This window comes from Sapajus apella, unplaced genomic scaffold (genome assembly GCF_009761245.1).
Source record: "Sapajus apella isolate SASKATOON/1434 unplaced genomic scaffold, GSC_monkey_1.0 scaffold5, whole genome shotgun sequence".
Classification (NCBI taxonomy): Eukaryota; Metazoa; Chordata; class Mammalia; order Primates; family Cebidae; genus Sapajus; species Sapajus apella.
Genome location: NW_022436945.1, coordinates 14,157,683 through 14,174,554, shown reverse-complemented (window position 1 = coordinate 14,174,554; position 16,872 = coordinate 14,157,683). Strand labels below are relative to the sequence as shown.

Sequence of the window (16,872 nt, the reverse complement as noted above, 5' to 3'; positions counted from 1 at the left end):
CTCGTGATCCACCCGCCTCGGCCTCCCAAAGTGCTGGGATTACAGGCTTGAGCCACCGTGCCCGGCTAGAAAATATATTTTTAAATAAATTTTGTGTAGCCAAAATGTACAGTGTTTATATAAAATCTACAGTTGTGTACAGAATGTTTTAGGCCATCACATTCACTCAGTACTCACTGACTCACCCAGAGCAGCTTTCAGTCCTGCATACTTCATTCATGGCAAATGCCCTCTATGGGTGTACTGATTTCTATCTATTGTGCTATATTTTTTACGGTGCCTTTTCTTTGTTTAGATGAAGAAACGCTTACCATTGTGTTACACTTGCCCACCGTTTTCACTGCAATGACATGCTCCTCAGGTTTGTAACCTAGGAGCAATAGGCTATACCATCTGGGTTTATAAATACACTAGAATGTTCACACACAACAACAGAATCGCCTAACAAATTTCTCAGAATGTATTCCTGTCATTAAGCAACATGTGACTAGTTTTCTGAGAAAAAAAATTGTAGCCTCACTAAGACATTTGGGTTAGCCTAGTTCTTAAATATCTGTGTTGATACTGTTAAAGGTGTTTGTTCTCATTAGGCACAATGAAGCAAATCTTCCATGTAATTGCATTAGTGATAGTGACATTAAAGCCTAATTGGCTTATTTAAAATGTCTAACACATCAATTTCTTTTAGATTGTGAAAATTGAAAAGGTCATAAGTGCAGTTAAATATTCCTGGGTGAGAAATTTCAATTTTAGTATAATTTGTGGAGAATTAATTAGGAAATCTGACTCTAAGAAAAGAGGTGTGGAATGCAAATAAGGCAGTTACATATTCATTTAAATACAAAAATGAAAGTTTCTTGGATTGTTTTGGAAATCCCATTGAAATTTGCTGAATTAGTTTTGGTTACTAAATTGAAAATAGAGTGTCCATAAAGTGAAAGAAGATGGCATACATAAAAATAGACTGCATAGAACTAGGGTTATTATAAATATTTAAAAATGTTTCAGTATTCCTTTTTTTTTTTTGTAGGAAATTGATGAAGCCTGTAAGAGAATAAAGCGTGAGGTTGATGATTTGGGCCCTGAAGTTGGCGACATTAAAATCATTCCATTGTATTCTACACTTCCACCTCAGCAGCAGCAACGCATTTTTGAGCCTCCACCTCCCAAAAAACAGAATGGAGCAATCGGAAGAAAGGTAACATTAGAAATGTTCTTTATAAAATATTTCACTAATGAAAGAATTGTTTGTGAGATATAAACTATATTCAGTCATAAAGGACTAAGTCGTGGGTGATTGTGATCTAGGTTATATTAGATCACAATATATCTAGACAACAAAATAATTTCCATTTCAAAAAGAGACAAAAAATTCTTTGTATCTCCAGACTCTAAACTAAGAATGTATACTGCTTCCTCTCCTCCTAGGCAGTCCCTCCTTAGCAAATGGAAGATTTGTTAGGATGGATTCAGAAAAGGGGATGATGGCCAAGTACTGTCTTTTCTTCTATTAAATCACTTGGCACAAAGTAAGCACTTTTTTTTTGGTGCCTTGGCCTTCTGCCTATAATTTTCTTTAAGGCTTCACCAAATATAATGTCTATAGGTATAAAATGTTGACTCTATGCAGACCTCTAGTAACAGTAGCACTGATGGCACTGCATGAATATGTTGAGTTCCTTGAAGGCAGAAGCTTCATCTAGACCCTGTCACAGACAGGAACAAGATTATTTCAGCTCGATTTCTGAGATACTTTGTTGAGGGGCTAAGAAGACATCCTGGTGCCAGTTTGAAACAGCAGCTAGGCTTTAATTTATTTTTTAAGATTTGGGAGTCCTAACAAAGTCTTTGAAAATAATATTGCACAATTTTATTAAAGGCCTTCAATCACTTGGAGAATGGAGTCAACTAGAATTTTAAACCTAGCCATTTATTAGGTTACATAGTAGCTGCATGTGCATTTTGGTAAGATTCTCTTAATTTGTGATCCTAAAGTTTTTCCTTTTTTAAAGTTGTTACTTTGATCCCTTAGGGGGATGATCGGCAAGGATTAAGTTTTAAGTTTGACAAATACAAGATACTTAGATACAAAGCTTTCGTGGTAGCTGCTATAAATTTCTTCAGTTTATTTGTATAAAAGAAAGTCTTACCTGAATTTTTTACTCACATAATTTACTTGTTAGTCAAAATTGGCATCTGTTACTTTCTTATTTCTATATTGAGGACTAACAGACTCACAACTTCTTTTGTGATTTTTTTTTCCAGTATCTTTGCTAGTATTTTTGATGATTACTGAAAAATTACACATTATAAAGAATGTGGTTGTCTTTTACATGGCCATATAAAACTTAAATGAACCAAATATGCTTTTCGAATTGAAAGAATTCACTGAGTGGATATTCAGTACTAGCCTAGTGTAATATAAATAAATTAACAGGATTTGATAGAGTTGTTAAAAAAACAGCTTTTGAGTTTTTTATAGATCATCAAGTGTAATAAATTTAAGTTTTAGAAAATAGTCTAATTATAGCTTCATTATGTTGAACTTTTAATTTTTTTTTTTTTGTCTCTAGAACATGTTAAAATATATTTTTGTATGTTACCTTATGTGTATTCTGAACTTTGGGGAAAACTTGTCATTTTACGTGACACTTTTAGTATATAATTTTGAAGTTGATTTGTGGACTGGAAAGTGCTTTATTCACTGTGGGCTCTTGATACCTTGTCAGCAGTGATTTAATATATATGGATATATCGAGAGAGAAAGAAATAAATGTCTTAAATATTTATATAATAAAGAGAAGTTAATGCATCCTCCAGGCAGAGCTTTAATTTTTTTTTTAAAAAAACAACATGTGGTCTCACTATGTTTCCAGGGCTGATCTTTTAAAACTCCTGGATTCAATCAGTCCCCTCTCCTGGGCCTCCCAAAGTGTTGGGACTACAGGCATGAGCCACCATGCCCAGCCTTCAGCCTGGTTTTTCATTTGTCTTGAAGTCATGTGTACTTTGTATATCTGTATTTGTTTTTAAAATGTTGTGTTTGTTTACCATTGAGGGAACTTGACGTGCAACAAGGATGTCCTGTTTGTGTATCCTTTTGTGTTGTCCTCACTTCATTGAGTTCAACTTTGAGAAATATGGGCGCATATTTACAATTACACATCTGAGCTCTTTTGCTGTCTTAAGCCTATGCAGTAAATTACAGTTTTTTGTTTCTGTTTTGCTTTTTGTGTTTTAAGTCCTTAGGATGCTGAGGAGAATTTTGTCTTATTGAAAAGAGTGACTCACCAGTGGCTGGATATGTGATGATGGCCACAGCTGGTGATGGGCTCACTCTGAGGACTGATTGTTAGCTTTTAATTCAAAACTAAGGGCTGTAATACGACTTCACCATCCAGTGATAGTGTTTCAGCCAAAGCTGTAGGACCTCTTGCTAGAAAATCGTGTTATCCTTGACTTGAGTCAATTTCATCTTAGAGGTTGAAACAAGCACTGATGTAGCTTCCCTGGACAGTCCTAGGGAGAGTAAAGGAAGACCTCCTTGGCCGTTTCTGCATCATTTTCATTATGAAGAAGAACATTCTGAAGCTCAGCATATTAAGCACAAATTTAAATTTTTCATGCAAGGCTAGCTTATAGAGGAGGGACCTATATAATAGCTTTACTGCTCGTATGTAATTTTAAACTTAACTGTTTGTATCTAATTGTGAAAAACAAAATACTTGTTTTTTTCCGTTAAACTGTTTACTTTGTTCTAATAAGGATAATAGCTAGCATAAAGCAAATATATAAAAGTATCGAAAGTTTTTGAACAAATATAATTAATACAATATTTTAATTTCCATCAAATTGTGATTCTGTATAACTTTATATATTCAGTACCTTTTATAAGGCATTTGTTATTTCTAGGTCTGTTAGTTTGTGCAAAATAGACTTTATAACTTGATTGTGGTGTTAATAAACAGTAGCGTTTTAAACATATTACAACACTAATGGTGAGCGATTTCAAGTTTTTAGCAATCAGAAAGGTTGAGAATGCAAGTATTTATACGAGGGTAGACATTTTTACCTCTTGTTAAATTTTGAAGTTTTTTTTAAAGGTTTTTGACTAAGTTAAAAGTCACAGAAGTTCTTTACATACATTCAGGTTTACTCCTCAGTAGATAACTTCTCTGCATTTTTTGACTGAGACTTACAATTACTATTTTGTGGATTTGGTTGTTATTAAAATACAGCAATAGTTATTTTTTAAATATTCAGTTTTCTTTAATTTTGTCCATACAAATAGCTGACTTTTCTATAGTTTATCCTACAGTTAGCTAATTAATATGATTCAAAGCATACATTGCTCAATAACAAAGAGAAATGGCCCTTGTAGAGATGGTTCTATATTTTTAAAGAGAGAGTTAATGATCCAGGAACTGAAGATAGCTTACTGTAGTGCTGCTGGGACATTTACAAGCAAATAAGTTGATGACCTTGTATTGGAGACCCCCAGACTTCTCTGGGGGCTAAAAGTCCAAATTAGTTTAAACTAAATGCATTCTTGTGTCCAAACAGTATTCAGGTAGGGCAAGTGAAGTACTCTGAGTTCTACTTTGAAATGGAGTTATTTAAAAAAAAAAAAAAAAAAAAAAAACTGGCTGTATTAGAAAAAAAGTGGGTTCTATTAGAAGGCAGGTTATTGAGGGGCAAAATTTACTCTTAGCACATTGGACAGCGATGCCAAGCTTTTTACCATAGGGTCTATTCCATATTAGTCAATGAGGTTTGAACACTTTTTAAGGTTCTCTGAACACTTACTGCAGTGTTGCAATCTAGAAAGCATATAATAATTAATCATTCCTGCTGGTCATAATGTAAATCCCTTGACAAATTCAGGGTCACTTGGTCTCCTGATTGGTTCCTGATTGTAGGGTGTGGCCTTTACAATTGGAGCATGCTAAGAGCTAGCCTAACTCAACTGCTGAGGTTCCAAAGAAGCTTTTATCATCTCATTTATTAGTTTGTGTTTGGGGTGTGTGGGTGTGTGTGTGTGTGTGTGTGTGTGTGTGTTTGTTTATTTAGCCTTAGCTATTTTTAGTCCTTGAGAAAGTCCTAAAACTTGTGCTTCTGTAAGGACCCAATATAACACTTATATTTTACAGTTTGACTTTTGGCTGTCAGTAGTCTCTTAACCAGTATCAATAATGACATGTGTTATACCAAGTTGTCATAAATCACTTAATTCTAAAACGCTTGAGAATCATGCATCTGCATCTTGTCATAAGTATTACAGAGTTTAATACACATACACCCAAACAAAACATGCACACTTGATGAAATAATTTTGTGGAGAAAAATTAACTTTTTTATAATAATAACTCTTTAAAGAGTTGGTCACATCTGGAAATTTTTATCATACTGTATTCTCTTCTAGAAGAAATAAATGTATTTTTTTCCAGAACAACTCTTTTAAAAGCAACTTTCTTCATAAATATATTCAGAACCATGGTTTTCACCCTGGAATCCACAAAGCCAGAAGACATCTTCTGTATTTGCAGGCATGCAGTTGGTTCTGGATAGATTTGAGATAGGGTCTCACTTTGTTGCCTAGGGTGGAATTCTGTGGCATGATCATGGCTCATTGCAACCTCAACCTCCTGGGTTCAAGCAGTCCTTTTACTTCAGCCTCCTAAGTAGCTGGGACTATAAGCACATGCCACCATGCCTGGCTAATTTCTTTTAATTTTTTATAGAGATGGGGTTTTACTATGTTGTCCAGGTTTGTCTTGAACTCCTGGACTCAAGTAATCCTCCCTGGCCTTTTTAAGTGCTGGGATTACAGATGTGAGCCACCATGCCTGGCCCATTCTGTATAGTTTATAGAGCATTTCTACATCCTTACATAATTTGTTCCCTACAATCTTATGTTACATACACTAAGTAATATGCAAGTTATAAAAGGAATACAAGCTTGGGGATATTAAAACCTTTCTACAATTACTTTAGCCACTCAGGTTTGATTGATAGCTCTGCCTCTTAACCTCTAAATTCATTGCTGCTTTAACTGCAACAAACTGACTTTCTAGAAGAATACTAAATTCAGGTTATGCTTATTCACGTTTCACCTGTTAACCTTATTTATATTGTTTGCTTCAGTTCTAGTTGCTGATTGTTCATCTAAATGTCCTGAAGAATGTATTTCAGCAACATCATCAAACCACTTGTGGTTTCCTATTCCTTTGCTAGTTGTCAGTCTTTTCAACTGACATAAGGAAACATTTTGGTTTTTTACTTGTAAATTATTCTGAAATACTCTGATGGTAGATTCCTATTGTTTTTAAATCCCCAAGGTTTCCTACTGGTATTTTGGGAAGTCAGCTACTTAGTACATATAAAATCGGAAAATGAGACGTAATATTATTTTAAGTAAAATAGTGCAGCAAAAGCCTATGTTTTTTTAAGCAATTTGATTTATAAAATTGCTTTTAAAATAGGGATAAATATAAATCTTATTTTATGTATGTGCCCACAGGCATTGCTGCCCACGTATGCTTTTTAAGCTGGAGCTCTAGTGCTGGTGCTGTTTCCTTCTCTCCTGAGTAGGTCTCAACCTTACCTTCAAGGACTATCCTAAATATTATTTTTTTCCAGTAAAGCTTTTCTTGTCTTTGCTATTGGAAGTAAACCCTTTTTAAGTTTCACAGTGTATCTTTGGTGCCACTCACACTATCCATGTCTAATCTTCCCTTACAAATTGTAAAAGCAGACTCTGTTTGACTCATTTTCTGTATCAATTGCTTGCATATACAGGCATCTTCGACTTAATACAGTAATCTGTTATTGAAAATCAGATGTCCTGAGTAAAAATGCTAATGAGGAATCCCCATTTCCCATTGTTTTAAAAGGAAAAAATTTTATGTAACATGTCTGTCTCAAGTCCTTAAATAATTTCCTGAAACGTGTAATATATAGTAAAACATGCACATATACAAAACAAGCTATCATATTAGCATGTAAATGCTTTAAACATTTTCTGTCAAAAAATTTATGGTTCTTAATAGTTGCTTTGTATGTAGTGACAATTAACATGTCATCCCTTTGAGACTGTACACTTACCAAAATATTTACATTCGATTCTGCTGATCTGTCAGTTCTTTTTTATGCTGTCCATTAATTTGATTAAGCAAAATGTAACTTGGTTGAGTGATAACCTGAAGTCATAGCTTTGTTGAGAAAGGAGGTTGCTGTTGTGACATAAATGCAATTTTGGTTTCTTTAATTTTAATTTGCCTTTTTAAAGCATTGGCCATTAAAGATCAAACCATATTTCTAGTTTATTCGCTGGTTTGAAATTCCTTGTGTTAGTGAAAGTTAATGGCTGATCTTACAGTCCTCTTAATTTTATTTGATATGTAATATAATTTATATACTCTTTCTTAACAGGTAGTTGTGTCAACTAACATAGCAGAGACATCTTTGACAATAGACGGTGTGGTGTTTGTGATTGATCCTGGATTTGCGAAACAGAAGGTACATATTTAGTGGATACTTTATATAAATTAGAGCTGGTTTAACAGTACTTACTACTCATTCATTTAATGGCTAAAATTTACCTTTCAGAATTATTTTCCTATCTTTTGTTGCATTTTCAGGTTTTTGCTGTATGAGCCCTTTATGTTCTGGCTGGCTCTCAGAAATTAAGACAGTGTTTTATACGTAATTCTAGGCTGTTTTTTTTTCTTTTAGAGTTGCTTTGGTTTTTTTGTTTCAGTGTAGTTACGGTGGGTGTTTTGGCTTGTATATTCATTTAACAGTATGGGTTTCGTAATAAAAGTATAGGATTTCCCTCCCTGCAGTTCAGTCACTTATCCATCATTAGAGTTACTGCTGTCTGCTACGCACACTATTTGAAGACAGGACTGTGATACTCCTCCACAGGGCTGTATACTAAGCATTTTTACCAAAGGAAGTGACTACTCAATAAATAGCATGTTTTATTTTTTAAACATCTTCTGGATAAATTGATTGTGTTTTGTGGGCAAATCATGTTATTGATGAAAATTTTTTCATTAAACAGTAACAGAGTAATAGTGCTCAGAACGTCGAGTTTTGACAGTGCAGGATTCTTTTCAGGCAGAATCCGTGTCTGTCCAGCATGTAAAAAGCAAGGAACAAGGTCAATCTGATAGAACTGAAATTATCTTAAATTAGGAGGAGTAAGGATTATATAAGCTGTCTGTCTTATACATAAACTTTTTCATGTTATTTTCAGTCTTTCAGATGACAAATTAGAATGTCTGAAAGCACCTTACGGTTCAGGATGATGAATTCCCTATTGTAGCAGTATGATTTATGGTTATCAGTATTTCTTTGTTTATTTTGGAATTAACGGTGAGTTTTGGATACTTCGTTGCTTCACAAGTTTGTGTTTGACTGAAGATCTTAAGACTCTTGTGTTACTTCAATTCCAATAGGTCTACAATCCTCGAATCAGAGTTGAGTCCCTTTTGGTGACAGCTATTAGTAAAGCTTCAGCTCAACAGAGGGCTGGTAGAGCTGGACGTACCAGACCTGGAAAATGCTTCAGACTTTACACAGAGAAAGCTTATAAAACAGAAATGCAGGTATGGGGTATTGCTATTATTTCCTGCCTATATGTTTAAAAAGTTAAGTTGAATTTCTTACCAAAAGAAAATTAGCTTTATTTACTTAATCTTGCCCTTTAGGATCAAAAGCTCCTTAGCTTTTCCAGGTGTGAAATGTATGGTATAATCAACTTAGATAGTTTTACACCCCATTCGAGGGTTATACATTCCAAGACCTGCAGTGGATGCCTGAAACCTAGAATGTACTGAATCTTACATATACTATGTATAATTATCTTTCTTTACCATATTACTTACAGAAGATGCATTCTTATTTTAGATCTTAACAATCTCAGCATGTGGTTTTTTTTTTTTTTTCTTTCCTTGCTAGGTTTCAACTTTTTTTCTTTTACACTTTGTATTTTTCACTTGAAGGAAGCACTTTAGGGCTTCTCTTTGGCATATCCAAATTGCCAGCATCACTATTCTTGCACTTTGGGACCATTATTAAGTAAAAAGGGTTACTTGAGCACAAGCACTTTGTTACTGCAAAAGTTGATCTAATAACAGATGGTTGCTAAGTGACAAATGGGTGTATAGTGTATATAGCATACTACTCAGAATGGTGCCCAATTTACAATTGATGAATTGTTTACATTTCTGGAATCTTTAAAATTTTTATGTTGATAGTGGTTAACTGAAATCATGGAAATTAAAACCATAGATAAGTGAAGACTATATACAAATTTCTTTCTGCAGTTCTGAGTTTTATGGACAGTGAGTAGCAAGCACTTTGAATGCTATAAAGATAGTTGGAGAAAAATGGTTTCTCTCTAGTCTGATCTTACAAGTATTTATCTCTCATGAGACAATAGTGTAGAAGTAATGCCAAAACAAATAGCTCAGGAGGCAGTGAACAGATTTTTGTTTTCTGGAACAAAGAGGCTGAGGCATATTTAACATAACAAATAAATGTTTTTGTTTTTTGCTAGGATAACACCTATCCTGAGATTTTGCGTTCCAATTTAGGATCAGTTGTGTTACAATTGAAGAAACTTGGTATTGATGATTTGGTACATTTTGATTTTATGGATCCCCCAGGTATGACTTATCAAAACATTTTTATCAGGTCTTTTAACCAAAATTGACTCTGTTTTTCTGCAGCATGTTTAATATATGTATTAAATACCTTTTGCCTTTTCCATCCAGTATGCATCAAGATAAGTATTATGTGATAACATCAAAACCAAAAAAGGTGACAGTTATATGAGCACTTTTTTTTTTCTTCAAAAGTTATTTTGGCAGGAGTTAGGTAAATTGAATTATCCTCTGGGCATGAAAATGTGAGAATTAAACTTCCTAATTTTTCTTTGGGAAAAAAGCGTTTGATAAACACATTGATGAATTAGCAATTATTTAATATATTTTGGAAGAAGACAGTTTTGCCTACAGAAAAATTTTGCAATGTTTCTATGATTCATTGTTTGGTAGATGTGCATAATTGAATAGGATGACAATTTGAGTTTGAGGTTGGTCCACTGCAGAATGAAAAATGAGATTGCTTATAATAGTTTGTACTTTGTCATATTTTTGCTTGCTTAAGGCACTGTGCCTAATAGATTGTTTTTTTTCCCCCTAGCTCCTGAAACTCTAATGAGAGCCCTAGAACTTTTGAATTATCTGGCTGCTTTAAATGATGATGGAGATCTGACTGAATTGGGATCCATGATGGCAGAATTTCCTCTAGATCCACAGCTCGCAAAAATGGTTATTGCAAGTTGTGACTACAACTGTTCTAATGAGGTCCTATCTATTACTGCTATGTTGTCAGGTAATAGAGGGAAAGGAACCAAAAAAAGCCCAGCTCTTCAAAGTTTGGGTGGACTTCACTTTTGTTTTTGTTTTTTAATTTTTAGTATGATAGTGGATTTTATAGATGGTTTTAAGGAATTAATTTTGTTTCCTAAATACCTTGTAAATAGCTTCCTAATGACACAATACTTACAAAAGTAAAATAAGTCATTGTGCACAAAAGATAGTAAAACGTTGGCTCTCTTGAGTGCTAATAAAAATTGCAGTAAGTTTGAGTGCAGTTGTAACTGAATTCTTTGGTTAAAGGTCCATCACTGTTATCTTTGTGAGATTTTTTTTTTTTCTTTTTTAAACTGCAAGTACAAGAACAACTTAGCTCTAGTACTTGGCTCTATTAAATGTACCTGTAGCAAAGTTAAAGCCATACATTAAGTTGAGCCTTTTCTATATATGTACTCCAATGGCAGCCAAACATGAATTTCAAACTTGGTATCAAGTAAATAGAAATAGTAATGTATAATTTTAGGTTTAAAATCTAATCTGATAATGATACTTTTACAATGGTAGAAAAGCACTTGGTAAAAGAAACATACCTAATAGATAAAATTGCTAATTTTGTGAAATTGGACCATTAAGCTGAGGAAATTAGGTTGTTTTTAGTAACAATAAAGTGTAATCCACAAAAGAATAGTAACTTGGAAATTAGATTTCCCTGAAGGAGAAGAAATAAGAAACAAATGAATAGCTATTCTTACAGCTAAAAATAGAAAATAGGTTTTTACTGACGATCAAAATATTCTCTGCTACTAGTTATAGTACTGCAGAGAACTGACTTCCTATTGCTGAGTGGTTTATTGATCTTAATGCTGCAAATATTTCAAAATATTCTGTGGAATTAAAGGATAAATTGAAAAAAATTTAAATATGAAATTGTGGCTTAGTTTAGATGTATGGTATATTCTAATGGTGTTTATTTTTTATTTAAGAAGTAGCTAAAATGTTTTCTTGCAGAGTTATGACTGATCAGACTCAGAGCAGATGGGCAGGGCAGTATTGAGTCACTTTAATTAAAATTGTAGCTTCATTTGCGGAGGTGGTGGTAGGTTGTTGTCTGCCTTTCTTATATGTTGTTTTATAGATTCTCCCAGTTGTACTTCTCCCAAGATTTTAGTTTTTAGAGAAAGTGTGGGGCAGGAACTAATGGATTATGTATGTATTTGTCTATCTGCCTAGTTTTTATTTCTCTAGGTTCTCTTATCAGATATACTATGTGATTACCATTGTTTGAGTTTAGAATATTAGCTCTTTAAAAAGTTCGTCATTGTGACGCAGTTGTAATCTTCCAACTACATCTCAGTTTTATTTGTAATAAATAGAACTTTTTAATTTATTACAAATAAAAATCTTTAGCCTAATCAGGAGAATGAACATTTATGTGCAGCAATGTAAATGGACTGTTTTTAAACAGATCATTTGTAGGGAAAGTGTTGAAATCAGAGGTGAGGAAGAAGTCATGGAACGAAAACAGTTTGCTGAGCTTGTAATGCTTTGACATTCAAATAGTTTCTGAAGTTTTGAAGTCCTGATATTAACAGTGCAAATCTAGAGGACTTTCAGAGGACTACTTACTCCCACTTAATTCTAGTGGCCAGTTCACATTAACAGTCACGGCTGTGAGAAGTTTGTGTACTTTTATGAATTACCTTGCTTCAATAATATTAAGCAAGAGTTTTAATATTTATTATGATCATGTTTTGTTGTCACTATTTGGCTATTTTGGCATCTTTTTAAAGGGGAAACTGTATGGGAAAGAGTAATATGATACTGTATTTTATCTTGTTGTCAATTATTCCCATTATCTTCTATCTGAACTGATAATTTATGAATTTTTTTCATTGACAAGGTTTTAAGAGCTTTTAAAATGTGTTGAAAAAGTCCCAAGCTGTTAAGTTTTTTTATTTTTATATTGCTATGACTATGGAATTGCTAAACTGAATTAAGGAAAGTTGTATTTCAAAAAATGTAGTACATGCTTTGTAACAATTTAAAGTTTTATGTGCATTAATATTGAGGCTCTAAACAAATAACTGTAGTTACATATTTTGATGACCCTTGATATGACTGTTTCAGACTAATTGTCAACTTTTGAAATATTGGACTTTGCTTTATATTGAGGTTTTGATTCAAATAAGTTTGTTTTTTTTCTTTTTTAAATTTGGGACTTTATTTTCTAGTCCTTTTGTTAAAATGCTGAAACGATAGGCTGAATATCCCAGCCTTTTTGAATTTTCTTAATTCAAAGGCGGTTTAACCTTCCACCACTACTGCTATCATCAAACTCCAAGAATTCTTGATATTTTTATGTTTACATATGCTTTTGCTCACCGGTGCTAATAGTGATACCCACCAGTTGATAATAACCACAGTATTAGGGAAAAAATTCTGATAGAAATATGGTAGTAGACTGGTTTCAAAGTTGTTGTTAGCTCTGCAGTGGGCAAGTATAGCTTCCTAACTTTCATAGCCATTCAGTGGATTTAGTGGATGGCCTTTTGAAAAATTACAGTTAGCTGAAAGGTAATTTACACCGTTGTCCTGGTTATTGGTAGAGCTATCAGCACTGGTTTTTTTTAAATAAGTTGAGCTTTTTAGTATCCCGATGGCCTTCAGAATAGCTGTTTTGATGCCTACTTTTAGATCTAGTTAAAATAATCAGGTACTCTGTAGCTTTGAAACCCTCTTGTCTTACAGATGTGGTTAGGTGTTGATGTACCAAATCAAGGTAGTAAACAGTCCAAGATGCAGTTGGAGGCCATCCTGCCCTGCCCTATGCTCTGTGAACTGACCTAGCTAGGCCTTGTTCCTCTATCTGTGAATGCGTGACTCATCGATATGGGCGTTTGTGTTGGGCCCATACCAACCTTGTTTAGTCCCACAGTGTTTTGTTCGCCCCACGGAGGCCAAGAAAGCCGCAGATGAGGCCAAGATGAGATTTGCCCACATAGATGGAGATCATCTGACACTGCTGAACGTCTACCATGCTTTTAAACAAAGTAAGTAAATTTGATTGGAGATACTCTTTTGTCTAAATGTCATTTGCAGTGTATGTTTCTTCATCCTACTTTCATTTATTATCCATGACAACTTACATTAGAAACCCAGAGGTACTTTAGAAAAACTCCTGACTAGCATTTAAAATAAAAATTGCCAATCTTTTTCAAAGTTGTTTATGCCTATAATCTGGATAAAGCACCAATTGTAGAAAAACTGAAAAATACAGTGATGAAAATGAAAGACTTACATGACATTTACCACTAACATACAAGTTTTTATTTTTATGCATTTTACATTTTTAAGAACAGTTTTATAGTGCTTTTACAATCATTACTCTAACATTTTTACTAATATGGACAAGTATGAATGATGGTTCTCAGGCTGCAAGTGGTCTGTAAACATGATATGGAAAAGTTCAGATCTACTGTTAGCCCAAGAAATGCATTTTTACTGATAATGAAATGCATTACCATTTTCTCACCTATTAAATTTGCAAATATTAAAAATATTCCTTAGTTGTATGGGAATGGGATTTGTTGTGGTCTTTATGCAAAGTAGATTTTATGTTACCAGGAACTTTAGCAACTTTATACTCTTTGACCCAGAAATAATTTAGAAAGTTATCTTTTGGTGTTCTGTAGACCCTGATTTGATTAAGAATTTCATCCCAGAATTAATTTATGATGGTTAAAACAAATTGGCTGCCTAAATGCCCACTGGTAGAAAAATTGTGAGTTGTGCTGTAGACATACAAAGTAATTGTCCTAGCTTTAAATCCTGTTATCAGGGAATATTTAGCGACCTGAAAAAATTTGGCAATGACTTTTAAATGAGGAAACATAACATGAAGTTATTGCTAGCTGCTGTTGTTGGAATGTACCATTTACAAAAATTGAGAGGAAGACTTAATAAATTTAAAGGAGAAAAATAGAGATGGAATGCAACCGGATCTGACAGAGTTTTTTGTTTTTTTAACGGATAGTTCTACATCATCACCCTGTGCCAAAAATGTGGAATTCCCAGTCACTAAGTTTGTGGTTTCTTCTCATGAGAATTTGGTTTCCTAATTTATAAAGTTGACATTCCAATTTTGTATGTCTGGTTTTATTTGTAACTCATTTTTATTATCTCATAAAAATCTCATTTGTACTGTGAAAATGGAGCCTGTTGACTCTGGCACATCTCTGTAGGGGTGATGGTGAATTTATTCGTCTTGGGGTCCAGAAGTGCTAGAGGGTCAGTGTATACACCAGAACTAGCATCTAACTTGCTTTACGTCTGTTTATTACTCAAGAACCCTGATATGAGTTGAATAGAATTGATGACTAGCAGAGAGAAAAAGAATGGAGTCCTTCTCTGCCCTGCCTAAAAAACTTGAGGCAGATAACGGGAATTAAGGGAAATGTGGTTAAGAAACAAAAGACTGAAGACCAGCACGTGGTTTACTTTAGAACATTTATTTAATCTTTCTTGTGTCCAAATACTGGTATTACCTAGTGTTAAAGACTGATCCCTGGTTAGATTTACTCAAAAAGTATACCGTATTCCTCTTGTATGCAAAAGATAACCTATTAAAAGACCATGGTAACTGCTGTAAGAGGGAAGGCCTTGAGAAGGAACAGATTCACAGTCAGAGGGAATGTAATAAGTTAGAATGGTGTTATCCACTCACTAGATGTGTGATCTACTTCCGATAAATACATCAAAGTACAGCTAATAAAATAGAAAAATGGACAAGTACAAATGATGGTTCTCAGGCTGCAAGTGGTCTATAAACAAGAGGTGGAAAAGTTCAAGTCTGCTGTTCGCCCAAGAAATGCATTATTAGTGAGAGGCACCATGAGCTCTTACTGCCAGAGTGATGGTTAGTCATTGGTGGTTTTTAGGGGTTTGCAGTGTGATGACTTGGTAGAACTGTCCCCATTAGTGAAAGGTGAGAATTTAGCCTTTAATCACTGATTGCTACCTTTTTCAAATAAGGGGAGCTCTTTCCAAAAAAAAAAAAAAATATGGAGGTGGGGGGCAAAAAAACCGGCCACATCCCCACACGTTATTTTGATATCTTATATCCATATATATGCGTATGAAAATATTTGAAATACTTTTACTAGTGCTTTTTAAATAGTTGTATGTTATTAATTGAAACAGTAAGTATATCTGAAAACATGTTTCAGATACTCGTCAAGATGCTTTACATTAGAGACAATAGTTACTTACATAGTGAAGCTAAAATGTCTTATACTATTTATGTAAATAACCCTTTGAAATCCAAAACTAGATTTAAGTTATTTTATAATACTTTAATCTGTCTAGGGAGGGGAGATTTCTCTAAAAATTAGACAAATGGTTTGGCTTTAGATCTTAAGGGTGGTTTACTGTATTGGTGAGAGATAAACAGCTAGAATTACATTAACAAAATGTTCTCAGTTTTAGATTTACCTTTCTCATTATCAAATCATTTCCCACACGTTTAGAAGTACAGTAGAACCATCAGATGTTAGTTATTACTCATTTGTTCTTATAACTTAGAATTGCCGTTTTTTCATCTGTAGTACATGAATTCTAAACATTGAGAACGACACAAAAAAGCTGCATTTCAAACCATAGTCTGCAAATCAACAGCCCTTTCAAAAATTTGCCTTTTTATTGTCCAGCTTGGGAATTTTCCTGTCTTTTAGCTTGTTACAGAGCATCAGCATAAGCAAAATTATGTCTAAAGTGTGCTGTTTTATCTCCCAAAGATACTCAGTGCTTTGCTTTAAATGTCAGTAGCTTCAGAGGGGCACCTTTTATTTCTTATTCCAGATGGGTTAATTAATGGGTGTTCTAATATGTTATTGTATTCTTAAAGTCAAAGATCTATTTCCTACCCCACCCTACCCACTCTTATTTCTGAAATGGGGATGCATTTTGTAATGGAAAACATTTACTTATGTATTTGTTATGTGTCTAAAAAACATTAAGGCAAAGTTATGCACTATAACTGGTAGACTCCTAGAACCAAAGAGAAAAGAATATGCGGAAGATAAGCATACATCACAGTAGCAAAAGAAGGATCAACAGTTTAAATTTCTGTTTTCTCTCTCCCATTTCGCAATAACCATCTTAGTTTTATTTATCAAAGGTCCTCTGAGGCCGGGCGCGGTGGCTCAAGCCTGTAATCCCAGCACTTTGGGAGGCCGAGGCGGGTGGATCACGAGGTCAAGAGATCGAGACCATCCTGGTCAACATGGTGAAACCCCGTCTCTACTAAAAATACAAAAAATCAGCTGGGCATGGTGGCACGTGCCTGTAATCCCAGCTACTCAGGAGGCTGAGGCAGGAGAATTGCCCGAACCCAGGAGGCGGAGGTTGCGGTGAGCCGAGATCGCGCCATTGCACTCCAGCCTGGGTAACATGAGTGAAACTCCGTCTCAAAAAAAAAAAAAAAAAA

At 34.2% G+C, this 16,872-nt stretch overlaps 1 protein-coding gene and 1 long non-coding RNA gene across 2 annotated transcripts in view; both read left to right on the top strand.

Annotated features, from left to right (window-relative positions):
• The window catches only part of DHX15 (DEAH-box helicase 15), a 56,103-nt gene that overhangs the window by 33,534 nt on the left and 5,697 nt on the right, over positions 1 to 16,872 (top strand). Inside the window, exons 6-11 of the mRNA XM_032273469.1 lie at positions 1,031 to 1,198; positions 7,432 to 7,518; positions 8,463 to 8,612; positions 9,566 to 9,674; positions 10,213 to 10,404; positions 13,316 to 13,438. Coding sequence (XP_032129360.1) covers positions 1,031 to 1,198; positions 7,432 to 7,518; positions 8,463 to 8,612; positions 9,566 to 9,674; positions 10,213 to 10,404; positions 13,316 to 13,438 — 829 coding nt within the window. The remainder of the gene's footprint in view (positions 1 to 1,030; positions 1,199 to 7,431; positions 7,519 to 8,462; positions 8,613 to 9,565; positions 9,675 to 10,212; positions 10,405 to 13,315; positions 13,439 to 16,872) is intronic.
• Positions 13,792 to 16,872, top strand: part of LOC116547540 — a 3,360-nt gene continuing 279 nt past the window's right edge. The window contains exon 1 of the long non-coding RNA XR_004267085.1: positions 13,792 to 16,563. This is a non-coding gene — a long non-coding RNA (uncharacterized LOC116547540). The remainder of the gene's footprint in view (positions 16,564 to 16,872) is intronic.